Raw genomic sequence first — 27,556 nt, forward strand, 5'->3', positions numbered from 1 at the left:
AGGGGCAGCAGTTGGAGTGAGGGCCAGAGGTCCCTGACCCCTCAGGTTGCCCGATTCCTCCCCATGTGGATACTCAGAAGTCAGATGTCCCTTGAGTGTTGATCACTGAGTGGGAAAACAGCGACTGGGGGCCTGGCCTGGGAGATGTGCCCCAGCCCGGCGGAGACGCCTGCGGCAGGCACCCCAGTCACCCCTTGGTGGCTGAATTCACCTTGTCTTCATTCGGGGGCTCCACGCTGACCCTGAGGTCTCAGTGGGAAGGGGCAGGGGGCAGCCCTGAAGCAGGACGGGGGGGCCGTAGGCCAGGTGGGCCACCTATGTGCTAACCATACTCCCCCTCCAGGTGCTGTGAGGATGGACACAGGCCCACCGGAGGTGCGGGCGTGATGTCGGCCCAGGAGCTCGTGGCCTGCCTCTGCCGAGAGGGTGACCAGCACCTGGCCCTGGGGGAGACCCCGATGGCCACCGCCTTCTATCTGGCTGCCTTCAGCTGCCACGCTCCCTCGGCCCTGCGGAGCATCCGAGCCGCCCTGCCCGAGACCCGGGGGTCATCTGTGGTGGCCACCCTAGAGGCCTGGTGCCGAGGTGACAGCCAGATCCCAGCCATCCACTGGGACGGTATGGCGGTGGTCTCCCTGACAGGGACCCTGGCCTCCGCCTTCCTGGCTACCCTCTGCCCCGACCACCCCATTGCGGCCCTGCACTCCCTGGCTGGCCTGTTGGCACACGGGCACCACGGGGAAGTGGTGCGGCGCTGTGGGGTCCTGCTGGACACCCACTCCCAGCAGAGCCTGGAGTTGCGGCTGACCCGCGCCCTGGCCTGGGTCCTGTCCAGAACACAGGTGCACACCGGGGTGGCTGACTACCTCCAGGCCTTCGTGGAGAGCGCTGATCAGACCGTGGCCTTCATTCACACGCATCAGCAGCCCTACCTCCCTGCTCTGGTCAGAGCCCTCCAGGACTACATCTCAGAGCATCAGGAGGCTGGGGACGGTGCCAGCCAACAGGTGACCAACTGCCAGGGACTCCTTGTAGCCCTGGACCCTGGGGGCATCTGGAGCATCACCCTGTCGCCTGAAGCCCTGCTCCAGCACGGCAGGTATGAGGACTGCCGGGCAGCCTGCAGCCGGGCCCTGGAGGCCGCCCCAGCGGGTCGCAGACCCCAAGGTAGGCATGCCCTCCACACCCACCAGGGACGAGGTCACAAGCTGCTCCTGCTGTAGCTTCACTGCGTGGTTAAGTCTTGCCTATGGCGGGGGTTGTGCTGGCTTTGGGGACACCACAGTGACAGAACAGACAGGCTCCTGACCTTACAGAGCACCAAGAAAGAAAATCTGTGCTTTGAGAAAGCGCTGTGCGACTGTGCATGGTGCTGTTTTAGCCTGCTGGTCAGGGAAGGCTTCTTGGAGGAGGCATCATTTGAGCTGAGACTGAAGGATTGGCAGCAGAAACAGGATGTGAGAAAAAACTTGGGGTGTCCATGCCACTGAATGGATCCAGCATGGCTGGCAGGGAGTGGTGGGTGGGGGCAGAGGGCAACAGAAGGCTCTAAAGGCAGTAGCCGTAGCTAAGCCCTCTGGCTGAGGACTTTGGATTTTCTCCTCAGAGCAGCAAGAAGTCAGGGAGATGTTACACTGGAGTGAGGTGCTCTGAGTTGCATTTTTCAAGTCTCTGTCTGCTGTGCACAGAACATGCCCTGGGGGCCAGACTGAGAAGAGAAACTGCCAGAGGCTGGATGCAGTCCAGGTCTGAGTCATCACTGAGACAGAAATGATAAGACTGGCCGGATGTAGTGATGGGGTGGGCGGGGGGCGGGGGCGGTGCACAGGGAAGGATCTTTAAGAGTTCACCTTCAGCAGCTGGATGGCAGAGGACAGAGAAGAGCGGACAGGGAAGGGGGCCTCAAGGGATGGAGACACCCCCAGTTTGAGATGCTACTCCTGCCTGGAAGTAGTGGGGCCATGGTTGGGAGCACCCGGGAGCCACACACCAGCCTGCCACCCCACTCCCAACTCCCTGCCACCCGCTGGCCTCCCTGTGCACATGTGGGGGTGGTGGTCATACCCATTTCTAAAGGTTACTGGGCAGATTCAGTGAAACTATCAAACCCTGAAAATGGTGTCACCACTAAGTGCTCTCCAATCACCCACTAAGTTCTTCCAAAATGTTCCTTGAGTCCATCAATTGGATGTGTAGGTAGGCAGCTGGACACATGAGCCTTGAGATCCCGAGGTCATGATCTCAAGGTTTTTGGGGATCATCCACACTAGGAAGAGATTGATGGTCATGGTCCAGATCGGGAGAGCCCCCAGGACAGAGTGGGGCAGCTGGACACCTAGAGGCAGGGGCCAGGAGCTGCCGCTCAGTGAGCGGACCCATTGTGCAGGTGTGAGAAGCATTTGTGCACGGCACCGCACAGCACCACTGGAAGCTGGCTGCAGGCATAGCCACTCCACCGATGGGGCCAGCAAGGGCACACGGAGCGTTCACAGAGGCTGGAATGTGGCCCTCCCGTGCTCCTAACTAGCCACCACACTGCTCCCCACAAAAGAGGACCCGGCAAACGGGACAGGAAGACAAGAAGAAGGAGGGAACTCGGGAGCCCGCAGGGTGATGACATAAGATGAGATAAAGAGCTGCCTCTGCCAAATCCATGCACAGGGGGCGGGGCATGTCTGTCCAGTGTGCCTGCGAGGCTCCTGGTGATGCCAAGGTGAGACGGGAACCAGACAGAACTGAAAAGTGAGCAGATTTCTTTCTAGGAATATGCCAGAGCAGACACCCTGCAGTCCTCCTACTATCAACAGAGTCACAACAGAATCCTGAGTAGGAGGCCCTTGGTGCCCAAAGCACAAACACACAGTGGCCTGTGAGCTGGGGTCGTTCAGCAACTCCCGGGATGAGGGGCAAGTCTTTCACTTTAATGGCCAGTAGAGCCCCTGCAGGTGCCTCAGTGGGCACCTGAGGCATTGCCTCTTCTGCAATGCAGAAGATTCAGGTTCAATCCCTGGGTCAGGAAGATCCCCTGGAAGAGTGCATGGCAACCCACTCCAGTATTCTTGACTGGAGCATTCCATGGACAGAGGAGCCTGGCAGGCTATAGTTATGGAGTCACAAAGAGTTGGACAGAGTGAGCGACTGAACAAAGAGGGGTTCAGAGGAACCTCTGATTTATAGCCAGTTGGCCAGAAGAACCAGTGACAACCTGGATGTATTGGTGTTCCCTGGTGGCTCAATGAGTAAAGAATCCGCCTGCAGTGCAGAGATCTGGATTCAATCCCTGAGTTGGGAAGACCCCCTGAAGAAGGAAATGACAACCCACTGCAGTATTCTTGCCTGGAAAATCCGATGGACAGAGGAGCCTGGCAGGCTACAGTCTACTGGGTTGCAAACATCTGGACATGACTGAAGCAACTGAGCGCAAAAAAACAGAGCACCTACAGAAATCCACAACCTCCAATGGAGGCCGCAGCCTCAAAGAACTTGTTCTAGAAAAACTCTGCTCCCCACCCCCTAGAGATGGCAGGAAGCTGTCTGTCCTGCCTGGTCTCTGACATGGACAGGAGAACCTTCCCTGCAATCACCACCTTAATTAGCCCAAAGTCACTTCCGTCACTGGGAGCCACCTTATCACACCCGCACAACCACGGCTTACTATGTGAATGAATACATTTTGCTATAACAGACTTTTTACAAATGTAGATTCCTATAACAAATGCATTCTATTCTCAAGGCTACTTATCCAAAGTCCCTGGAAACATTGAACAAAGTCTTCCATATTTGGGAATATCTTCAGTCCTTTTTAGTGGGTAGAGTTACAGGGAATAGTAGTGCTGGAGAAGACTCTTGAGAGTCCCTTGGACTGCAAGGAGATCAAACCAGTCAATCCTAAAGGAAATCAATCCTGAGTATTCATTGGAAGGACTGATACTGAAGCTGAAGCTCCAATACTATGGCTACCTGATATGAAGAGCCGCAGAAGTCACCCCCGACAAGACCAACAGAACTGCCAGTTCAACCCAAATTGAAGAAGAATCATGGCAAATAGAAAACTCTTTTCATTGGAAAAGACCCTAATGCTGGGAAAGATTGAGGGCAGGAGGAGACAGGGGCAACAGAGGATGAGATGGCTGGATGGCATCACCAATTCAATGGACATGAATCTGAGCAAACTCTGGGAGAGAGTGAAGGACAGGAGAGCCTGGCGTGCTACAGTCCATGGGGGTCACAAAGAGTTGGACAAGGCTTAGCGACTGAACAACAGCAACAATACAGACACTCAACGCATGAGGACAAGACACAGAACAAGAGTCACGTCTCCCAGGGGTCGAAGTTCCCTGGCTGCTTACCTTTGGAAAGTCCCCGGCAGCCGTCTCCTGTCTGTTCAAGATTCCTCATTAAGAACTACTGGGGTAGGTGAGAGACATAGCCATAGTTCACCCAGCATGGAAACAGAGCTGGCTTGGCCTTGAGATTAGCTGGGACCAGCAGAAAACAGTGGAAGTGATGCTGTGTGGTTCTGGAAGCCAGGCTCCATCTCTATCCTCCTGGAACCTCCCCAGTGCCATGCATGGAAGGTAACTAGCGAATCACGAAGGCACACACTAGGAGGGAGGCTCAGCCCATGGCCAACACCAAAACCCCAGACATGTGAGTGAGGCCACCTTACACCTGCCTGCCCAGTCAAGCCACCAGATGGCTTCAGCCACAGAAGTGATCCCCGACAAGACCAACAGAACTGCCAGTTCAGCCCAAATTGAAGAAGAATCATGGCAAATAGAAAACAGTTGTTGTTTTAAGTCACTAGGTTTTCTGGCAATTTGTTACACAGCAACAGTAACAACTGCATACTGAGTCTTAGCATTGGTTTTTGATGCATCCTTTAACCAAAACTGACTTAAATAATACAGAACTTATAGGGTTATGTTTCCATAATAATATAATTTACAACATTCATTAATGGAAGAAAAAAGAAATTAGGGAATAAATTAGGGGAAAGTATTGTATAATATTTAACATCTCCAAAATTTAAACAACCAGGAATAGAAGAAATCTTACTTAATTGGAAAAGATAAAATCTATCAAAACCTACCAAAATATCATACTTAATGGTGATATTTTAGAACCAAGAATGTGGTGGCTGCCCACTCCCCCATTTATACATCACTGCACTAGAGATGCTAGCCAATCCAATAAGGGGAAATAATAAGTCTAGAAAGAAAGAGATAAAGCAACCATTATTTTGGACAATATGATTAGCTATGTAGAAAACCCAATAGAAACAACAAAAAATGTATTAGATATAGGAGTAGAATTTAACAGGAGATACAAAAAGTATTTATGTTTACAGATACCAACAATGAATAGGAGCTTAATGGTTTTAAAGTACACCTTTTACTGTAGCATAAAATAATTTATTTCAATGAGTCATATGACTTTATCGAGAACACTGTAAAAATTTATTAAAAGAGTAAATAATGCCTCTGTAAGCAGAGAGATAGCCAATGTCTGTCTACTGATAGAAATATTTGATAAGATAGAAGAAGAGCAAAGGGCCAATAATAGACAAGACAAAGAAGAAGGAGTAAGAGCAGAAAGAGAAGGGGAGCGGGGAGGGGAGAAGATGGAGAAGAAGACAGTGGTATAGGATTTTCTCTACCAGTTAATACAAAGCTATACGGCTGCAGTCCTGGGGTTGCGAAGAGTCGGACACGACTGAGTGACTTCACTTTCACTTTTCACTTTCATGCATTGGAGAAGGAAATGGCAACACACTCCAGTGTTCTTGCTTGGAGAATCCCAGGGACAGGGGAGCCTGGTGGGCTGCCGTCTATGGGGTTGCATAGAGTCGGACACAACTGAAGTGACTTAGCAGCAGCATACTAATCAATACAGAAAGATATTGGCTTAAGAAATAGATGAACTAATAAAACAAATTAGAGAGGCCAGAAACAGACCTATAATTATCTGGAACTTACTCTATGAGAGTGAGCATTGCAAAGCTACAGGGGAAAAAAAGAGGACCATGATTCAATGCATAGTACTGATTCTCTACCTCAAATCATGCAAAAAAAAGTAAATTCCAGGTGAATTATGTTAACAGCTAAGCTTTACATTTTCTAAAAGAAAATATGAGAGACTATCTTAAGGTTCTGTGTACAGCTAGGCTTCTTAAGATGCAAAAGTAATGGAAACAATAAAGAAAATTTTGATACATTTGATTGAATTGAAATTTTTAAATTTCTATTTTGCCCATAATTGTAGAAAATGAGAGGACAATCCACAACAGAGAGAAAATATTTGCAAAATATTCAGTGGATAAAAGATGAGTACCCAGAGTATTTGCAGAATTCCTACATATCCATAAGGGAGAAAAAATCCAGTATAAGATCTGGCAAATGCATTTCCCAAAAGAGAAAACACAGATGGCTAATAAACATGTGGAAAATATTCAACATCATAGTAATGATACAAATGCAAATTAAAACAATGAGATACCACTTTCTCTACCCACCAGATTGGCAGGAAAGTATTTTTAAATAAATGAGCCTCACCAGCAATCAGGAAAATGAAAATTAAAACAACAGTGGTAACATTATAGCATGTTATATCCCCTCACCACCAGATTGTCAAATTTTTTAAATCTAACAATAAAAGATTCTGGATTTCAATAATGTTGAACTGGCTGGACTAAACTGTGTGTCCCACAGATAATTATAAAATTGGGGCAAAATATAAAATGAAAATATTTGGCAGTTCAACAGTGACCAAATGCAGGCAGAAACCAGAGACTGACCCTAAAAGATGAAGACTAGAGAGGGTGAGATTTGTAGTTTTGCAGCTGTTCAACTCCTCAATCCACGTAGGACAGAAAGTTACCATTTTACTCATTTGAGATGTCATATAACAGAAACTAGGGATGAAAAAAGTAGTTGCAAAGTTAGAGGGGAAATCCTAAAAAGGAGAGAGCCACATTCAGGGAGGAAAAGAGATAAGACCCCCAAATCCATGTATTGCTGTTTTTCATTGTTCAGTCACTAAGTCATGACCCCATGGACTACAGCACACCAGGCTTCCCTGTCCATCACCAACTCCAAGAACCTGCTCAAACTCATGTCCATCCAGTCAGTGATGCCATCCAACCACCTCATCCTCTGTCATCCCCTTCTCTTGCCTCCAATCTTTCCCAGCATTAGGGTCTTTTCCAATGAGTCAGCTCTTCCCATCAGGTGGTCAAAGTATTGGAGTTTCAGCTTCAGCATTAGTCCTTCCAATGAATATTTAGGGTTGATTTCCTTTAAGAATGACTGGTTTGGTCTTTTTGCAAGGAGATTAAATCTGTATATTAAATCCACTTAAATCCTTGGCTGTCCACTGACCTGCACACACAAGAGAGACTGGGTGGCCTGAAAAAGTAACAGCTGGAAACTGCAAGAACTAAATGGGATTTTCAGCTGTTACCCACTTGAGAAGACAGAATTTGGAGTTTGATCCTAGCCAGTTTCAGTTCACTCACTCAGTCATGTCTGACTCTTCACAACCCCGTGGACCACAGCACGCCAGTCCTCCATGTCCATCACCAACCCCCAGAATCTACTCAAACTCATCTCCCATTGAGTCAGTGATGCCATCCAACTGTCTCATCCTCTGTCATCCCCTTCTCCTCCTGCCTTCAATCTTTCCCAGCATCAGGGTCTTTTCAAATGAGTCAGCTCTTCCCATCAGGTAGCCAAAGTATTGGAGTTTCAGCTTCAACATCAGTCCTTCCAATGAACGCTCATTGCCTGCTAAAACAAAATTCAATTCTCTTCAAAGAAACATAACTGAACCCAGAGTCTCTACAAAAGATCAACCAGATGTCTAGGGTACAATTTTTAAAATTACTAAACATGCAAAGAAACAAAAATAAAAGGTGAGCCACAGTCAGGAGATAAAGAAGTCAACAGAAATTGACCCCCGGGTTCCCTGGTGGCTCAGCGGTAAAGAACCCACCTGCCAATGCAGGAGACACAGGTTCAGTCCCTGAACCAGGAAGATCCCACATGCCTCAGAGCAACTAAGCCTGTGTGCCACAACTATTGAGGCTGTGTTCTAGAGGCCAGGAACCGTCTGAGGGGCTCCCAGCCTCCTGACAGCCCTCATCCTCTTCATGCAGTGTCCTTGGCCACTGAGAGACTCCAGGTGCTTGGCATGAGATGCTTCAGAGGGTCCTCCACTGGAGGGTTGGAGTCTACAGGCGGCTTCCCTGGAGGACATGGCCCAGCAGACAGACCAACGCCTCTATTCTCTCCCCAGGTGAGCGTCTGGCCACCCTGTTGGTCACTCGCGCTGCAGCGACCTTTTTCCTAGACAGCGGGGCCCAAGACCTGCTTCGGGACCTGCACCGGGCCTTCCGCGAGAGCCCCTCGGGCGCTCGGAGGCAGTTCGAGGCCGTGCTCTCCGCTGGGGACCGGGAGCGCTTGCACGCCCAAGTGCAGGAGGCTGTGGACCTGGGCTTCTCCCACTTTCAGGAGACCGTGCGGAGTCGCCCCGAGCTCCGCGAGGACTCTGGCCGTGAGCTGCTGGTCCCGGTGACCCGCGCGCTCCGGGTCCTGTGTCGAGTCGCCCCGCCTGGGGCGCGCCCGGCGCTGGGCGCCCGACTGGCTGAGTGCCTGCTGCTGGCAGGGGACACGGCGGGCGCCCGCGCGCTGTGCGAGCGCTTGCTGCGGCCCTCGCGCACCGGGGACCCTGCCGGGGACCGCGCGCCCCTGATGGCGCTGCGCGGCTTCTGCGCGCTACACTCTGGCGACTCAGGGAGCGCCCAGGAGGATTTCCAGGCGGTGGTGGAGCTGGGACCGCCGCACCTGAGCGGCTGCGTGCGCGCCCTGTGCGGCCGCGGACTGCTGCGAGTGCTGGCGGGCAACGCCTTCCTGGGGGCACTGGACTACGTTACCGCCTGCCGCCTAGGCCCCGAGGAAACTCTGCTTGTCACCAAGACCTACGTGCCCTGGAACCAACGGGGGCTGCTGCTGACCGTGCTGCGCGAAGAGGGCCGCAAGATGCTGCAGGGGAGGCCAGAGCCAGGACCCAAGAGCTGGCCGGGCCGCCGGACTAAGGCCGCGGAGACAGACAGCCGCGCTGTGCAGGAAGGGTAAACACTAGTCCCGCACACACACCTGGGGCTGCTGCTTCATTCCGGTCTGCTCCAAGGTAGTCAGGGTGTGTGCAGTACTAATTTATAGATGAGCAAACCGAGGCAGGGAGTTGCTGGGTGATTTCCCTAAGGCACTGGTGGGGGTTTAGTCCTGGGGCGCAGATCTTGGACCCTTGGTCCCAAAGTGCAGGTATATTATGCACTTAGAAAATTAGAAACTCAAAAATGGAAATGAAAAAAAAACAGAACTTAGCCAGCATCCCACTGTTTGCATTCCCTTGTTTCTCTTTGTCCATATAAAATAGACTTCACAAAACTGAATTTGTGCTCAATATGCAAATATAATCCACGTTTTTACTCACTACTGAGCCTGTGGATCATGAACATTTCTTCTGCTGCTACTTACCTTTCTCAGACAGCCTGGTAGCTCATCCTGTGAACATCCCATCAGGGATTCGGGTATTCCCAGCTCCTCTGCTCTTAGTTATAATGCTACCCAGGTAACATCCAGTCTTGGACTAGTCTGCCCTAAAGATTCAACAGAAGCTGAGCTCTGGGGTCAGAGGGCACAGCTCCCTGTGAGGCCCTTGACCTTGGAGCTGTCCACCTGCCAATCAGGCCACAGCTCCAGCCCGACACTCCTTCTGCAGATTTTTTCGGCAGCCCAGTAGGTAAACCTGCAGATGTTTTGATTGGCATTTCTCTGGTTGTTGGGAGGTGGTGAAAAGTTGTTTTAGCAAAACTAACAACACTGAGCTGGGGGGCCCTGGTATGTTTGATGTCAGCATCCTCATCCCTACACCACACACACACACACACACACACACACACACACACACACACACACACACACTGGCTTCCTCAGCCCCAGTTCCTTCATTTGCATCTCTTTGATTTGCTGGTGAGGAGGAATTTTCTTGTAGGAGATTTGGGGCCCATTATATCTGTCCCTTGGGAACTGTCAATTCCAGGCTCCAGCTGTGTCCCAGTAGGAGCTCAAGCTCATTCCCAAGAGGGCCCCGGGGTCACTCCAAGTGCAGCCTGTGTGTTATCTAGCTCTGTGGACCACACACCTGAGCCCTGCAAGGCCAACACTGTTAACCTGTTTTTGCAGAAAAGAAAACTAGGGCAAAGTGGGCTGGGGGTCAGCATACAGCCTCAGTTCCTCATCTGTGAAATGCCTGCCCCATAGGCCGGGAGAGGGTCAGAAAGGGCAGCTCCAGGCTCTGCGGCCAGTGAGCAGGCACCCTCCAGCAGAAACCTGGTCTCTGAGACGCAGCAGGAAGGGAGCTGCCTGGACAAGGTGCAGGAAGTAGGATTTGCCTGCAGCCCACCTCCTGGGCAGATGAACGGGGTGTAGGGAAGGGTCAGCTCTCCCCCAGCTGCTCTCTCCACAGGGATGCCCGCGGTGTGCACCAGCTGGCCACACTCCTGATGGAACTGGACACAGAGGATGAGGCTCCGCGCCTCCTGGCAGCTGACGCCCTGTATCGCCTGGGCTGCCTGGACGACGCCCACAAGGCCCTGCTGGCAGCCCTCTCCCGGAGGCCTCAGGCGGGCCCTGTGCTGGTGCGGCTGGCCCTGCTGCAGTTCCGGAGGGGATTCTCCTACGATGCCAACCAGGTGAGAGGGCTCCGGCAGGCCACAGCAGGGCAGCTCGACACAGGGCACAGTGCTGTGGAGGGCAGCAGGCCCCCACTGACCCCTCGTTCAACACCCTGCACCCAGACTTGTCCCAGCCCCACCTGGTCCCAGGCACAGCTTGTCTCAGCCTCAGCTCTGCCACCTCCAGCAGGTCCTCACCTCTCTGACCTCCAGTCTCCCCAACTGTACCCTGGCCTTTCAGGTTCTCACAAGAATTAGCTGCAGCAGGCACCCCAGGGCCCAGCCGACCTCCAGCATCCAGTAGTGCTCTGCATTTGCTTTTGTTGTTATGAAGAAAAAGCCACGAGCTGAGTGTCAGCGGAGCTTAGTCCCAAATCTCCCAAGTGAACTAGGCTTGCTGGTGACCCTGTCCCAGGATGGAGGAGCCCCCAGACTCTCCAGCCCTGCTCTCCTCCCTCGGAGACCACTCTGCTCCCAGGAGCAGTGTGACTTCGCCTCCCTCAGGTCCTGTGAGGGCAGAAGATCATGTTCCCAGGGAAGAGATGTCAGACTTTGGGGCAGGGCTGAGGAGCCTGTCAGCCTCCTTCTTCCACTCTGGCCTGTTTTGGGCTCTGGTTGCCCTGAGTTGGGCCGTAAGGGTGGGAGGGAAGGATGCTCTGGGTCCTGCCTGTCCTGCTCTGGGACCTGCGTCCACACATGTGCAGGGGGCAGGGGCAGCATCTGGTGGGTCTCTGTAAAGTTATGTCCCGCCCCCTCCCTACTCACTCCGTACAGAGCAGGGACAGGTCCCAGGGTCCCTCCTGGTGCCTTCTGAAGGACTCCCTGGCCCTCTGTCACTTTATTAGCTTGAAAGCCCACTTTTCCTGAACTTCTCAGACCTGCCTTGCGCAGGTCCGTAAGACCAGATCTCTGCCTGCCAGTAATGGAGGAGGAGGTGCGGCTCAAGAAGGCTAAGACCACCACCACCACCCCAGCCCAAAGTCCCTCCCCCAAGAGCCATGCCCCCATGAGCCACGCCTTCGCCTGCCACACCCCTGCAGGCCGCTTCCCTGAGCCACTCTCTGGCACGGAGGATAAGGATGGAGCTGTCTGGGCAGGCCTCAGACAGGACCCAGTGGTGACACCCCTTCCCTTGCAGCTGGTGAAGAAAGTGGTCCAGTCCGGGGACACGGCCTGCCTCCAGTCCACCCTGGCCGTCTTCTGTCATGAGGACCGGCAGCTGCTCTGGGGCCACTGCCACGCGAGGGCCCTGGCCATCCTGCGGGCACGACCGGGAGGGGCCGAGGGCGGGGCCCACACCAGGGAGGCCATCGCCTACCTCTCTCTGGCTATCTTTGCCTCAGGTAAGAGCCTGCCCCCCTCCTCCCACCCCCATTCTGCCAGGTACCTGGGGATAAGGGGAGCCTGTGCCATGTGGAGAAGGGGTGTTGTCAGGCACCAGCGGTCTGAGCACATTCTTGGTTCACAGGTGTTTCATGACCCCTGGTCACCTTCATGCTAAGGCCTAGAAGAGGGCCCAGCCAGCTGGGGCCTGAGCTGGGACCCTCCCCTGTATCCTGGGCTCCATACCACACATCCAGGCCCTGAGGGTAGGGGGACCAGGCTGGCACTTTCACGCCTGCAGCCATTCCATGACCAGCTGCTCGGATCCTTCCCCTCTTGTACCTCCCCTCATCTCACCTCAGATGCAGCTGCAGTGCCCCCTCTTCTAGGAAGCCCCCTCTGACTGTCCAGCAACTCTCCCAGACACCACTCATCTGGGTTGGGCTCCCAGAGCCAGGCTGTGTTCCACAGCCAGGGCCCCCAGGCCAATCCAGACTGCTCCCCAGAGTGTCTTGGTGCCCAGCAGTCTGTGAGCTCCCCAGGTGACCCCAGAGCTGGTGCACCCCTTCCCCCAACCCTTTGGGCACCAGGGTAGGTGCAGAAACTGCTGGGTGAGGGCAGACACGCTGAACCTGGCCGTGCCCAGCAGAGGTCACATCCTGACGCCATGCCCCCTTCCTTCAGGAAATCAGGCCACTGAGTCCCTGCTTGCCCGAGCCCGCTGTTACGGCTTCCTGGGCCAGAAGAAGACGGCCATGTTCGACTTCACCTCCGTGCTGAGGACTGAGCCGGGGAACACACAGGCACTGTGCGGCCGGGCACTCCTGCACCTGGCCTTGGATGAGCAGAAGGTACCAGCCCCATGCTCCCCACTTGGGGCAGGGCAGGTGGTGGTGCTCAGGAGAGGTACTGTGCTCCTTCTCAGCCCCCCAGGAGAGAGGACGCAGGGCCAGGCATCGAGTGCGACACATGCATCCAAACCCCGCCCGCTCTGGGGCTCACGGAGCCTCACCATCACATCCCTGGTTTCAGGTAGCCTTTCGCTCTCATCTGAAGAGTCCCTGTGCTCCCAGCATCCATCAGTGTGGCTAGATATGCAAAGCCTCGGGCTTACTGGGGGACCCCACCTTAGAGTAAAGAGACCTTGGCTGCCTCTTGGGTGCCACCCTAAGCTGTCTATACAGGACCTGTGGTTTTGGGTGGTTGGCATGCAGGGGCAGAGGTGGGAGGTAGTCCACTGCCAGGCCCAGGGCAGGTACTTTCCACAGAGAAGCTGTGTTCAGAGGCAGCCACAGCCAAACAGCCCTGGACAAGGGCACTTTGCAGCCAAGTGTGATGTCATGGGTGAGAAATGGAAACCAACTGTCTGCTCTGATGCTTCTCTGGGTCAAAGTACAGCCCAGAGGTAGCCAGCCTGCCACGCTTCTGAATTCCTTAAGGACTGGGGTCCCAGAAGACAAGGAAAAGTGATCCATCCAAGATACCACTGGAATGAAAGCATCTGCAGACGGTGCTTCTGCCTGCCAGGGTATCGCGTTTCCCCCGAGGCCACTGGCACCTGGTGTCTGTTCCAGCCTGGGCATGCACGTGTGGTTGGGAACCCAGCCCTCTGCAGGCCCCTTCCTGTGCTGGGAAAGCACCTGGGTTCTCAGAGACGGGATTCAGCCAGGAGGCGGACCCCTGGAACCCCACCCCTGGGTGCTCCCGACATGCCAGCAGCTCCTCTGAGAGGTGCCTCAGAAACAGTTCTAAGCAGAGGCTACCCCACCTTGTGCCCCCTGAACTTCCTCCTCCTGGAGATGGGCTGAGGCCAAGTGCCCACAAGCCCTCCAGCCTTTCACTAAGAGAGAAGCTCTGAGTCAGCCTGCGAGGGTCCAGAATCCAGAACCCTTCTCCCCCACCTCTAACTTTCTGAGCAAATCCTGAAACATCTCTGAGCTTTGTTTCAACATCAGTAAAATGGGGGCGGGGGGTACTTGTTCAAGGTCATCAGATCCTCAGCCTTGAGGTGGAAGTGCTTATTCAAGGCTGTCAGATACTCAGCCTGGTGCATGTGAGTGTGCTCAGCCATGTCCGACTCTTTGAGACCCTATGGACTGTAGTCTGCCAGGTTCCTCTGTTCATGGAATTTTCCAAGCAAGAATACTGGAGTGAGTTGCCATATCCTACTCCAGGGGACTTTCGTGACCCAGGGGTCAAATCCACATCTCTTGTCTCTCCTGCATTGGCAGGTAGATTCCTTACAACTGCGCCCCCTGGGAAGCCCCACTCAGCCTGGTGCCTGGTCCTCAGTGAGGGCTCCATGGGTGGTAGCTGGAATTCCCATGAGCCAGCACAGAATTGGACTTTTTCCTTGCAAAGGTAACTAGCCAGTAGGTTTACCACTGGCCAGCACCAGGGTCAGGTAGGATCCAGGTCACGGTCTAGGGAGGGTTAGAGAGGACCATACTTTCATCCAGCCATCTAAGGACTCTGTCTCTCTAAGACCTTGTCCCCCACACACTTGCTCCAGGAGAACCCTGTTCCTGAACTTTAAAAGAGTGTGTCTAGAAGAGGTAATAGATACTGGGCTTCTGAAAACAAAACACCTAGATAAAATACATGACAACTGTCTTCAGGCCCTGGACAACAGACAGTGAAGACCTGCCATCCCTGAGAGAAGGGAAACCACAAAAGGGGAGCCCAGGGGAGCCCCACAATAACCTGACTTTCTGCCTGGGGAGCCTTTCCTGTTACTCGCCAGGAGGTGGGGCAGTCGGCTTGCTGAGCTGAGGAGGCAGAGCCTGGGATTCCTGGCTGGTGCAGTAGCTGAAATTTGCAACGAAGGGCAATGGAGAAACAGGGGCTATGCAGAGGGGAGAAGTCTTCATGGGATTTCAGGTGGGTTCTTGTCTGAGCTGATCTGCATGTGCAGGGGCCCCACAGAGCTCACAGGTGGCAGGAGATGTTGGAATCCTGACCCCACCAGAGGAGAGACTTTTCTGAATAACTTAGGCACTCAGCTGAGACCATGTCCTAAGTAAAGGTCATGTTTTTAGTCACTTCAGTCATGTCCGACTCTTGTGACCCAATGAACTGTGGCCCGCCAGGCTCCTCTGTCCATGGGATTTCCCAGGTGAGAATACTGGAGTGTGTAGCCATTTCCTTCTTCACAGTACCTTCCCAACCCAGGGATCGAATCAATGTCTCCTGCTTGACAGGCAGATTTTTTTTACCACTGAGCCACAAGGGAGGCCAAGTCAAGGTGATACTTTAGGACTAAGTTCAAAACTGAAATGGATCTGCCCTTACAAGGAACAAAACCAAATCTAACAGAACCAAAATAAGCCACCAGAATAAAACACAACCTCCTTTATGAGATGGTGACATAGTCCAGACTCTACCAGGTATATCCACAATTTCTAGCCCAAAATCAAAAAATTGCTGAACACACAGAGAACCAGGAAATGTGACCAATAATCGGAAAACTAAGTACTCAATAGAAACAGAACTTGAGATGGTGCAAATGTTGAAATTAATAGCTGCTGCTGCTGCTAAGCCGCTTCAGTCGCTCTGTGTGACCCCATAGACGGCAGCCCAGCAGGCTCCCCCATCCCTGGGATTCTCCAGGCATGAACATTGGAGTGGGTTGCCATTTCCTTCTCCAAAGCATGAAAGTGAAAAGTAAAAGTGAAGTCACTTAGTCATGTCCGACTCTTAGCAACCCCGTGGACTGCACCCTACCAGGCTTATCCGTCCATAGGATTTTCCAGGCAAGAGTACTGGAGTGGGTTGCCATTGCCTTCTCCTGAAATTAATGGATAAGGGTGTTAAAACAGGGATTATAAACATGTGAAGAACATCAAGGAAAACTTTTCATAATGAGTAAACAGATGAAAAATCATAGCAGAGAAAGAGAAACTATAGAGAACAATCAAGTGGAAATTCTGGAGCTGAAATGTGTATCCAAAATTTTTAATTTACCAGATGGGCCTAACAGCTGGTTGGAAACTGCCAAAGAAAAGGTTAGTAAAATTAAGGATGGACCAGTAGAAATTATCCAGTCTGAAGAACAGAGTGGGGGAAACTATTTTCTTCTTAATGAAGGGAGCTTCAGTGACCTCTGGGATGATACCAAGCTGTCCAACATATGTATAACTATAGTCCCAGAGGAGAAACAATGGGACAAATATGTGTACATGTATTTATATTAATACATGTATATGTTGTTGTAAAAGTATTTGAAGAAATAATGCCCAAAAATTTTACAAGAAGCTTAACAAATCCCAAGATGATAAACACAAAAAGAACCACACTTGGGCACACCTTGATCAAATTTCTGAAAACAAAAGATAAACAGAACATATTCAAGGCAGCCAGAGAGAAAAAGAAATATTACATATAGTAGAACAACAGTAACAGTCCAACTCAATAGACATGACTTTGAGCAAACTCCAGGATGTAGTGAAGGACAGGGAAGTCTGGTGTGCTGCAGTCCATGGGGTTGCAGAGTCGGAGATAACTGAGCAACAGAGGAGCAGTGTGAGCAATGACTGACTTTTCATAGAAACGATGGAAGCCAGAAGACAATGGGATGGCATTTCTAGAGACACGTTTTGTACCTATGGGCTTCCCAGGTGGCTCAGTAGCCAATGCAGGAAATGCAGGAAACGCGGGTTCAATCCCTGGGTCGAGAAGATTCCCCTGGAGGAAGAAATGGCAGGCCACTCCAGTATTCTTGCCTGAAAAACCCCATGGACAGAGCAGCCTGGCTGGTGACACAGTCCATAGGGTCAAAAGAATCGGACATGACTGAGCAACTGAGCGAGCGACTTTGTAACCTATAGGACAACAGCTAGAAAATGTTAGAGAGAGGCAGAGTTTCTTGTTTTGTTGTGTTGTGTTTTTGTTTTGGCCACAGCGCAGCTTGCAGGATCATAGTTCCCTGACCAGAGATCAAACCTGTGCCCCCTGAAGTAGAATGTAGAGTCCTAACCATGGGGCAGTCAGGGAATTCCCAAAAAGAGGCAGAGTGAAGTGGTTAAAGGAGAAACTAACATAAAATAATAAACCTTTTCCGTTAACCTAAAAGGTAGAAAAGGAGGCGAAAAGACAGCAAAGTACAAAGGAGAGGACAAGTAGAAAACCAACAAGAGGATGGACCGGAGGAGGGTGGTTTCATGGCTCCTGACTCTTGGCCAGGTCAGAGGTCAGAGGTCAGCCTTGACCCTGAGTCATCAGGGTCAAGGCTCTCCTAGAGGGCCCAGCCTCCCCGGACCTCATATGCTTCCACAGCACCATCAGGGCCTCCAGACTTCTCTTCCCCTCCTCACCTCCGAGCTACAGTCTCAGCCCCTGGCCTCTGGCCCTTCTGCTGCCAGCCCAAGCCCCACTCTGTGCCGTAGTGGGTTCTTGGTCAGCATGGCCCTTCTGGAGCTCCAGATCATCACCCCTGTCCAGAACTCTGATACCATTGCTATGACTTCGCCACACGCTGCCTTGACAGCTCACCCTACAGGCCCTCCTGTTGACTGACCCCCACCCCACGGTGAAAGGGCAGGGACCAGGCCATCTGCCCGTTCTGGTGTCCCCAACACTAGGGCACTGAGAGGAACACAACAAATATGGGATGACTTCCGCCACCCATCCTGCCCTCCTCCCCTTGCAGGAGGCTGTGGACGACATCCTCTCCGCTCTGAGGCTCAGCCCAAGAACTGCAGTTCCCGAGATCCGCTCTCTGAAGCCAGAGGCCCAGGCCCTCATCACCCAGAGCCTCTCCTCCTGCTGCCGGACCCTCCTGAGTCAGCTTCCAGACACAGGGGCCCGCCTCAGTGACAAGGATGCCCAGAACCTCCTGGCTGCGGGGAAGGCACTGATTGAAATTGATGCCAGGCAGCCCCTCTGGCACATGCTCCTGGCAGACGTGCTCGCTGCAGTGGGTATGTGTCTGCCTAGACACGGGACGTGAGCATCATCCCTACTTCTCCCATCCTGGACTCTTTTCTGTAAAATGGGAGAAAGAGACCCATTGGTGGACTCAGTAGCATCTAAGGTACCTCCCACCCTGAGTCTCAGAACTTGTGACCTGTTCCCATGTGGGTCCCCCGTGCAACTTTGTCTACCGGGAGATGCGATGAAGCCGTGATGTGGGGTTTTGTGAAAGGCTCAGATGCTTAGGCCTCCTCTTTAACTCATGCATTTATTCAGATGTTTACAGACTGCCCTGTTCTGGGTGAGACTGTCTTAGGCCCACATGTACCAAAACATCAGTCTTTACTGCAAAATCCTGCACTAAATTGAACAGGAAGCTCTCTCTGAAACCTGCATTTCCCAGGCATGTCATCACTTCCAAGCCTGTGAGGTACCCCCACCAAGGCCTTTGGGGACCCCAGAGGCTGTTCTGATCCCATGCAGCCCTACTCAGGAGAGAAAGCAGTCCTTGCAGTGACCATGGTGAGGGAACTCCAAGTCCTGCTGCTCCACCTGGAGGTCATAGAGTTTAATGACACCCCCCTGGTGGGGGGCTCAGTCATCAGGTGAAAGGTGTCACTTTGCCCCTCTGTTCCCTGCTCCTTCCTTCTCGGACTAAGGCCTTCCATTAACCAGCCACTCCCAGAGCCAACGTTGAACAAGAAATGCTATAGTGAGCTTCCTAGTGTCCCCCCGCCCCCCACCACCACCCCAGCCCCACCGTGACTGTCCTTCCCCAATCCCTGGCAGGCAGCTTTGAGGAGGCTGGTGCCCATCTGCAAAAAGTCCTGCACCTCACCCCTCCATCAGAGGCAGCTCGCGCCCGGCGTGGGCTGCTCCGGCTCAAGAAGGGGGATGTGGTGGCCGCTACACAGGACCTGCAGTGCCTTGCAGAGACGGATGCCCAGGACCTCGGCTTCCTGCTGTGTCTCCTGGAGGCTTCGGAGCGGCAGAGCCTCACCCAGGTGAGCAACAGCACCCCTCGGAGTCCCCAGCCCAGCCCCTCTCCAGCACCTGAGGTGTGAGACCCCCAGGCCCAGGGCCCTGGGCAGCACTGCAAGCCCCCTGTACTTGATCAGGAGAAGGCACCTAGGTCTGGCCAGCTCAAGCCCTGACACCCCCAGGGTGTCTTCTTTGTGTGAAACATATAAGCTGACTCGGGGTTGAGAAGAGGGAGGGGACGGCATCTTCAGAGCCAGACTGAGGCAGGTAGGAACACTTGGCCCTCATTGGAACCCTGCCCCAACCCTCTGGTCAGACCTGGTGAGGGACGTCCGTCCAGAGAGCAAGCAGGTGAACCTTTAGTGAACCGAAAGGGACCCTGAAGGGATGCTGGGCTGGGGCTGTTTGGGTAGGGGGTTTTTCCTTCAGCTGCTCATTTGACGAGAAGGCAAGAGCACATTCCATCAGGCCCTGGGTGGAGCCACTGCCAGCACCATGGCCCTCGCATCCCAGGGAGGTACCACTGTGTTGGGGGTCGGGGGCGGGCGGGGTTCACTTCAGAGGGTAATGTAGGAAGACCATGAGACAGGGCAGTGGGGTTACGAGGCAGCTCTGGAGGTGAGATTACCATGGCAATACAGAGGCCAAGGCAAAAGACTGGAGGCAGGAAAGAATTGGGAGTGTTCAAGAATCAGGTGATCAAAATGCAGCTAGTGCGGAGTGCAGGGGAAGGGGCATGAGGAGAGGCTCAGGGTGGGGACAGAGGGAAAGGCCCCTCCCATCACCCACGGAGGCAGAAGCAGCCAGGCAGGTACAGGAGGCGGACTAGGGGAATGCAGACAGCAGAATGGATTTCCCTGCAGTGGCTGGATTTAACCTTATTTTTATTTTTTTGAGGAAGCAGGGGACGGGGTGGGCACTGAAGAGACCAGTAGGCGGTAGAAGCCAAGAGCATCAGCAGACCAGTCAAGAGCCCCTGCACGACCCAGGGCAAGAATTTCACCTCTTTATGCTTCCACAGGCTCTGTCACTCCAGGTCCATCAGGAAAACAGAACCACACAAGGGGTTTCAACGAGGGGTTAGTATGGAAGTTGGCTGGATGGGCATTAGGAACAGAAAGAGCTAAGGGAGCCATGGGCAATGTAGGGGGGCAGCCCTTGTAGGGCTGAGCAGACCAAAACTGATACTGAAAGTCGCTCAGTCGTGTCTTTGCTCTCTTTGCGACCCCATGGACTGAATTCTCCAGGCCAGAATACTGGAGTGGGTAGCCTTTCCCTTCTCCAGAGGATCTTCCCAACCCAGGGATCAAACCCAGGTCTCTCGCATTGCAGGCAGATTCTTTACCAGTTGAGCTACAAGGGAAGTCAAAGAACATATCAAGGAAGCCCTGAGCCGACCAAGGAGGGTGTTATCAGGACCAACAGCCGGAGTGGCGGCTGCGAAGCCCAGAGATCTCAGAGGCGGGTCCTGGGCTAGAGTCTCAGAGCCCAGAGGAAGAGGAGGAGGGCTGTGAGCTAGGAGAAGGGAGCTAGGTTGAGGTTTCGGAGTTCACAAGGCAGGGCTGGGCAAAGGTGTGTCTTTGAGTTCTTAGAAAGGCTGGGCAGGGAGATGAACGCTGGGCCTGGCCGCCTGGAGACGGGTTTCGCGGCTGCGAGAATTCGTGAAACGCTGGGCCGTTGCTGGGCGACGCGGGCCAATCCGGAAGTAAGACGGAAGTAGTGGCGCCCCGTTTCCGGCGGTAACTACGCCTGCGCGGTTGGTGGCGCCTTGTCACTTTCCACCCATTTCGCAGAACCCGTAGGTGAAGCAAGAAGAGGTGGAATACTTGCCCTGGGCCTCGCGAGGGTTTGACTCTCTTGCTGATGCTCTTGACCTCCCCGGTAGAGAGGGCGCTGCACCGAGTAGCAGATCCTCTGTGGCACGGCCGGGAAGACAAGACCACGCGCTCACCTGCTGGGTGCACTGTGCTTTCCTGGGGACAGGCGGGGGGGTCGGGGGCGTTGGTATCACCTGGCTGCATGGGAGAGGGAGGGACAGCGGGAGAGGCAGTGTCTGGTTTGTTCCCCATCAGGCCTTGGGGAACCACTGGGGGTTCTTGAGAGCAGGAGGAGCCAAGGGAGGCAAGCGGATTTATCCGGGGCAGTTGGCGAGGGAAGGTAAGGCATTTTGGCAGGTTTGAAGAGTGGGCTTCCGCCACACTCAGAAAAGGAAAGTGAGCCTGGGGGGCAGAGGGGTGGCATTGGCCCTTGGAGCTGCTCCACCCAGACGGGGACGGCCGGGGCCTCAGTCCAGCAGTCCCCAGGGAAAGAGTGCTAGGATGGACAGCGCCCTCTGACCTCTGGCCCTGCCCTGCTGCATCCATGGGGCAGAGGGTGAGACCACCACAGCCTTCCTGGACACACCAGGGGCTCCTGGAGAGAGTCTCCCTGGCCTTGACTCTGGCTCCACTAGGCCTGCGGGAGCGGCTAGTTGGTTAGTGAAGTGAGAAGAGCGCTAGCACAGAGCAGACCCTGCCTTTCTGATCTGGGGTCCAGGAGGGGGCTCCAGGAACAGGCTGGGCAGAAGGGCATTCGCTGTTGTCCTGGGGCTGGGCAGCCATGTAGAGCAGGGAGGAGGCTGGCCAAGGCCCCATCAGAGGGGGAGGAGCAGAGGGAAGAGAGGAGGTCACCCAGGTAAGAGGAGCTGGGACTGCAGGTGGGACAGTAGGGCTGTGAGAAGCAGGAGGACACCCAAGCAGGGTGAAGGGATTGCAAGGGGGTGGTCACTGCCCTGTGCCTCCATATACTACCCCCCAGAAGAAGCAGACAGCATCTTCATGGGGGAGCGAGCAGCAGCTGGCTGTGCAGGGCTCGGAGGGGACGGCCTGACTTCCCTCCCTCCATCCCCTCTGTGCAGGCTGCAGTCCAGGAAGCTGACACCCTCCTGAACTTGGGACAGCCCCGCCAGGCGCTGGGCTACTGCTCACTGGCCATCCTGGCGGGCGGCAGCAGCACCTGTCACTTGCGCCGTCGGGCCACTTGCCTGGCCGAGCTGCAGGAGTTTAGCCGGGCACTTGGGGACCTAGACCACGTGCTCCGAGAGGGCTCGAGGGACAGCGACCTCCAGACACAAGTGGAGGACTTTTGCTCCCAGGGCCGCCTACTGCTGGGTCTAGGGGATGAGGCTGCAGCTGCGGGGGCCTTCGCCCAGGCCCTCCATCTGGCACCCACCCAGGCCCAGAGCAGCCTGTGGGAGCGGCCAGGCCGGGCTCCAGCCACCCACATACTCTTGTGCCAGGCACGGTGTTGCCTGGTTGAGCAACGCTACAGTGAGGCCTGGACAGCGGCTGAGGCCGGCCTCCTGTTGGACCCAGAGCACAGCGGCCTGAAGAGGCTGAAGGCGAGAATCCGGAGGGAGGCGTCCTCTGGCTGCCGGCTCCACTGACCAGCCACCTGCCTGGAGCAACCATCCTAGGAAGCTCAGAGCCTCTTTCCTGAATAGTGACCTGGTCCTCAAAGCTGGGGCCCTTTTGGCCCACACCTAGGGCTTGGGCCTCAGAGAGAAGTCCTGTTCCTTATCCCTGGCTTGGGACCTGCAGGTCGAGTGGGGTTCAGGCTGGCCCCTCATAGCCCTGGGGAGATGGTGCCAGCCCAGGAAACCCTTCTCCATATGTGGAGCAGCCCTTGACCCTTGCTTGACCTCTGGCCAGGCATCCTGCAGGGCCTGGAGCCCCTCAAGAGCAAAATCTCTCAAACTGGGCCCAAAACCTAAGCTTTCATCAAGGTTGTTCTCCAGGGAAGCCAGCACCTTGGGAGGATGATATGGCCTCCCTTCCCTGCCAAGCAGAGACACCTGCCCCAAGGGGCCCCCGATGAGCAGAGCAGCCAAGTGTCTACTTGGCATCTGATCTCCTGTCAGATGTAAAGGTGCTTCCTACATACTTAAACTTACCCACCCCCACCACCGTTGGCTTGGAAAACTTCTGAAGGGAGTGGAGAAGTCCAGCCCTGGTCCCATTGCTGTAGGTTTCAAAGAAGCCAGGTCCGAGTTGTGCAGTTTTTCTCTCCTGTTCATGAACACAACTGCTGGACAGGCCATCGAGTAAAGCAAGGGACAGAGGGTGCATTTGCTCTCCTCCCCCCAAGACGTCCTGCCCTAATCTGTCCACTCAAGGCCAGAGGTCATCACAGTGAGCTTGCAGATGCCTGACTCACCACAGCTTCCCAGGAGCTGATGATCTTTGAAGAGCCCCCAACCAGTCTCCCACCCCCAGCTCCTCACTTCTGAGCTGGCAGAGAACCCCCCGCAAGTCCTCCCCACCCACTTCCACATGGGCTGGGGGTCGTTACCACATCTGCAGGTCCATGTGAGGCCATATCCCAGCCTCCTGCCACGGCACCCAAATGGACAAGAACTCACAGGCCCTAGATGGCCTCCATTACAGCAGAATGATCAGGTGGTTTCAATATAAATCAGATTGTCCCCCTGAGAACACAGGCTGCACCTTGTTTTCTCAAAATCTGAGGTTACCAAGAAATGTTTATGATGTGGTACAGAGACCATTACTTACTCTATAGACAATAAAGCTGTAAATTGATGTTTTAAAATTCTCTTCAGGTGAAACACCTCTTGGATCCAAAAAGAAATCAAAACTGGAATTGCAGAATATTGGAAAAATAGTAAAAAAGAAAAAAAAAAATCCAGGGAAGCCCTTATGGGTTGCAGTGCCCAGAGAAAAGTTCACGCCCTGAGTGCATAACTAGCCAATCAAAATGAAGTGCATCCTAAACTTGAGAAGTTTAAAAAGGACAGTGAAATAGAGGAAATTAACAGGCAGGGATGAATAACAGGAAACAGAAGTTAATGAATTAGGAATAGAAAAGGGAAAGAACTCAAAAATCCAAAATACAGTTCTTCGAAAATCAAACATGAACCAGTAGCTGACTTAATCTGGAAAGACAGGAAAGGCACAAAGCCACAAAATTTCTAGAAGTAAAAACAACACACAGGAAATTTAAAGAATCATAAGACATCACTTTTCTCAACTTTGTGCAAATAAATTTGAAGACCTAGGTAAAATGTGTCAGTTCCTAGGAAAATATTATTTAACTGAACTGACTCCAGAGTAGATATAACAATTGCACAGGACAGTTATCGTGGAGGGAAAAAGAAGGTGGTTAGGGAGCTTCCCCCAAAACAGCTCCAGTTCCAGATGGTGTCGGGGAGATCTGCCAGCCTTTAAAGAACAGTCAGCTCGTAATTGCTTTAAACTCCTTCGCAGCCAAGAAAAAGAAGAAAAGCTTCCAAGTTATTTTTTTCTGTTGAAGGGTAGTTGATTTACAATACTGTATTAGTTTCTGGGGCTCAGCAAAGAGATTCCGTTACACGTATATATGTATATATCTATATTCTTTTTTTTCTATTCTTTTCCATTATAGTTTATTACAAAATACCAGATATAGTTCCCTTCCAAGTTTTTTTTTTAGAAAGCATAATCTCAACCAAATGAAAGCCACAAACCCATTTCATGTACAAATTATCAGTTCAGAAACACTAAATGAAGTGCCAACAAACTGAATTCAACAAAATGTTTGACAGCAAGGTACATGGAAATGAAAGGGTTTTTCAAAATCAGGAAATGTGTCTGTATAGTTAACCACAGAAATACTTAAAGTAAGTTCTGTGGCCCTACCGGAAGCTGTATCAGAGGCATGGGTCACGAATGATAAGTCCTCTCCAACGTGTCACCTCCCTGTGCCCTTGGGTTCCTTCCTCTACATTACACAGGAGAGTTCTGGCATCTCAGCTTCATCAGCCCACCAGGCTCCTCTGTCCTGTGGATGTCCCAGGCAAGAATCCTGGAATTATTGCCATGTCCTTGCCATTTCCTCCTCCAGGCAATCATCCCAACCCAGGGATCCAACCCATGCCTCTTGCATCTCCTGCTTTGGCAGCGGATTCTCCACCGCTGAACCCCCGGGGAGCACATGGCCAACACACAAATTTAGAGTCTCTGCCTGGTGCACCTATGTGAATGGTGCCAACCCAGCTTGAGCTGTGCTCCCTCCACTGTGGTCTGACACCCCTGTCCTGTCCCCACATAATCCCCAGGATTCTTGGCATCGATTAATTATGTCTTGAAATTGTTTGGATCTATTACTGTAAGTTGTTTTATTCTGGGTTGGACCCTGTACTCTCCCCTACCCTGAGCATGCAGAGATTGGACCAGTGGGTCTGGGGACTAACTATGGACATCTAGTAGAATGAGCAGCCTCTTTCTAAGTATCTGGTCCACAGGAGGTTCTCGCAGGGTTTATAGTGAAAGGGGCTTGTCTCCTTGGACATGGGAGGGGCTCAGAGGCCCCAGGGGTTCAAGGTTCTCAGCCCCATCTAAGGCCAACCAGACATCCCATTCCTAGTTTCGGGGTCCCAATCCTTCCCGATCAGTGCTTGAACTTTCTCCTAAGAAACGGGGAGGCTGTGAAAATCCCAGCACTGACTGTACTACTCACAGGAGCAGATGTGTCTGTCTTTCAGCCTTGTCAGCCCCGTGCTTGTGAGACAGAAGGGCCTCTCAGGGCTGTGATGGAGCTGAGCCCAGACCTGAGCTCCTGTCGTCTCCATGTGTGTGTGCAGGACACCAGGGGCCTTGGGGCCGCTCATCCATAGCAGCACGCAGCCCTCGCTCCCTGGGCCCAGATTCAGCTATCACTTCACAGCCAAGCACGGTGGTAGCTCAGTCACTCCTAAAGCTGCTGCCACGAGTCACATCTCCCAGGCACTCAGTCCCACGGTCAGGCCCAAGGATACAAGCAGGCTGGTTCCCAAACTCCATGTTTGGGGGTGCCTCCTGGGGCCATTCCTAGCGGCCAATTCATGAGTCATTAGGGTCCACTTAGGAGACAGAAACCACACGAGTGATTTAAATAGCGAGAATTTAAAGAACAGCTAGTTATGAGGGTCTTAATTGTTAATTTGGTCGCTAACTTGAGTCCGGCACACCAGGCTTCCCTGTCCTCCACTATTCCCAGAGTTTGCTCAGACTCATGTCATTGAGTCAGTAATGCTGTCTAATCATCTCATCCTCTGCCTCCCCTTTCTCCTTTAGCCTTCAGTTTCCTAGTATCAGGGATACGGGAGTAAAATAACTAGGGATCACAAAAGTAGCAGCCTGAATTCCAAGACAGATGACTGGCCCCTCCGCATGGGCTGTCAGCCACCACACGCGCCCTTCAGCTCCTCTGCACCTGCCCCTCACCCCCACCCCCTCCAGGTGTCTCCCAACCACACAGTTGTGCCAGGCACCACACATCTGTCCTCTCGTCTGACTCCAAGACAAATCATATAAAGGAGGGGTCTGATGTTCCAGCTGTTGGGGCTGGGGGCGGGGCTTGGTGATAGGAGACCTGGGGCAGAGTCAGACCGCCCCGCCCCTTCCTCCTGTCTAAGATGCCTGGCACTTGACTCCAGGAGGCAGTGAGCAGGACAGTGTGCAGGGCTCTCCCAGAGGCCCAGCTCTCAGCTCAGCTCTCCAACTGCCTCGAAATACTTTACCTCTTCCAGCCAGCCTGTCTTCTCCAAGCGGGGCACCTCCTGCCTGCCTGGAGCATGGGTGGGCAGACCCAAGGAAGGTCTGTTTCCCGTCGGGCTGAGGCCCAGAGACATGCCTGCCAGGGGAGGATAGGATCTGCCCCAAACCACCTGGCCCAAGGGCATGGGCAGGGAAGGACTGGACCCAGCCGTAAAGGGCAGGCGTCTGCAGGGTCTGAGGGCAGCCCCAGAGTGAGAGGCTACTCCCTGTAGACCTGCCCTGGTCCCAGGACTGGGGAGGGGAGGGGTGCCCCACTCCCTGCCCTCATGAGGGTGCTGGCTCCTTGGACCCCAGAGCTGAGGTTGGGCTCAGACCTCCACCTCCCACATCCACTGCCCAAGAGATGGGGAGGGGTGGACAGGGAGCCCACACTGTCCCTGGAGCTCATCCAGGAGAAAGGACTAAAGTCCACTTTGGGGGGGCTGTGTTCAAGGCAGCTAGGTCACGGCCCATCCAGGGACTTGGCTGGGGGTCTGCAGGTCCTTGGCCTGTGGGCCCCCCTTTTTCCAGATTCTCTTGGAGGGCACCCAGTACCACTATGCTGGATTCCCCCAGAACCTGCTGGCCTCAGTGCAGTGTCCACCAGGAGGCAAGGCCAGGCCCCAGGCCCCTTGCTCATGTAGTTTTTTTCATTGATAGAGCTATAGACAGGGAGGACCCTGAACAGGACAGCGTGAGTGGGAAAGTGCAGCTGAGCTCAGAGACCAGACAGTCCCTGCATCCAGGTGGCCTTGTGTCAGGGAGGGGGAACCTCTGGCTGGACAACACAGAGCCTGGGTCCCCAGAGCCAGCACACTCTGGGAAGGAATCTGTAGCCAGTAGGCTGGACCCTGACCCAGCCCTGGCTCCCGGGAAGGGCAGCTCCAGTTTCTCAGTCCCCTGACCTTGGCCTTGTCCCCATTCAGACCAGCAGCCTGGGTAGCTCCTTGCTCAGGCTGGGTCTCTAGGCCTTTGGTTGGGGGTCTGCCAGGACAACCAGGGGGCTGAGGCGAGCCCTGCTTGGGGGCTAGGACAGGTTTCTGGAATCTGAGCC

General features: G+C 53.6%; 1 protein-coding gene across 1 annotated transcript; it reads left to right on the top strand.

The window, feature by feature from the left end:
* The first annotated feature begins 346 nt into the window (after positions 1 to 346).
* TTC34 (tetratricopeptide repeat domain 34) lies at positions 347 to 23,539 on the top strand. The gene is made up of 8 exons (XM_069544872.1): positions 347 to 1,167; positions 8,296 to 9,130; positions 10,531 to 10,756; positions 11,877 to 12,081; positions 12,746 to 12,912; positions 17,709 to 17,979; positions 18,761 to 18,975; positions 21,849 to 23,539. The coding sequence occupies exons 1-8, from the start codon at positions 387 to 389 to the stop codon at positions 22,374 to 22,376; spliced, it is 3,228 nt and encodes a 1,075-aa protein (XP_069400973.1). The 5' UTR covers positions 347 to 386; the 3' UTR covers positions 22,377 to 23,539.
* Positions 23,540 to 27,556: the final 4,017 nt, after the last annotated feature.

This window comes from Ovis canadensis, chromosome 12 (assembly GCF_042477335.2).
Source record: "Ovis canadensis isolate MfBH-ARS-UI-01 breed Bighorn chromosome 12, ARS-UI_OviCan_v2, whole genome shotgun sequence".
NCBI classification, from domain to species: Eukaryota; Metazoa; Chordata; class Mammalia; order Artiodactyla; family Bovidae; genus Ovis; species Ovis canadensis.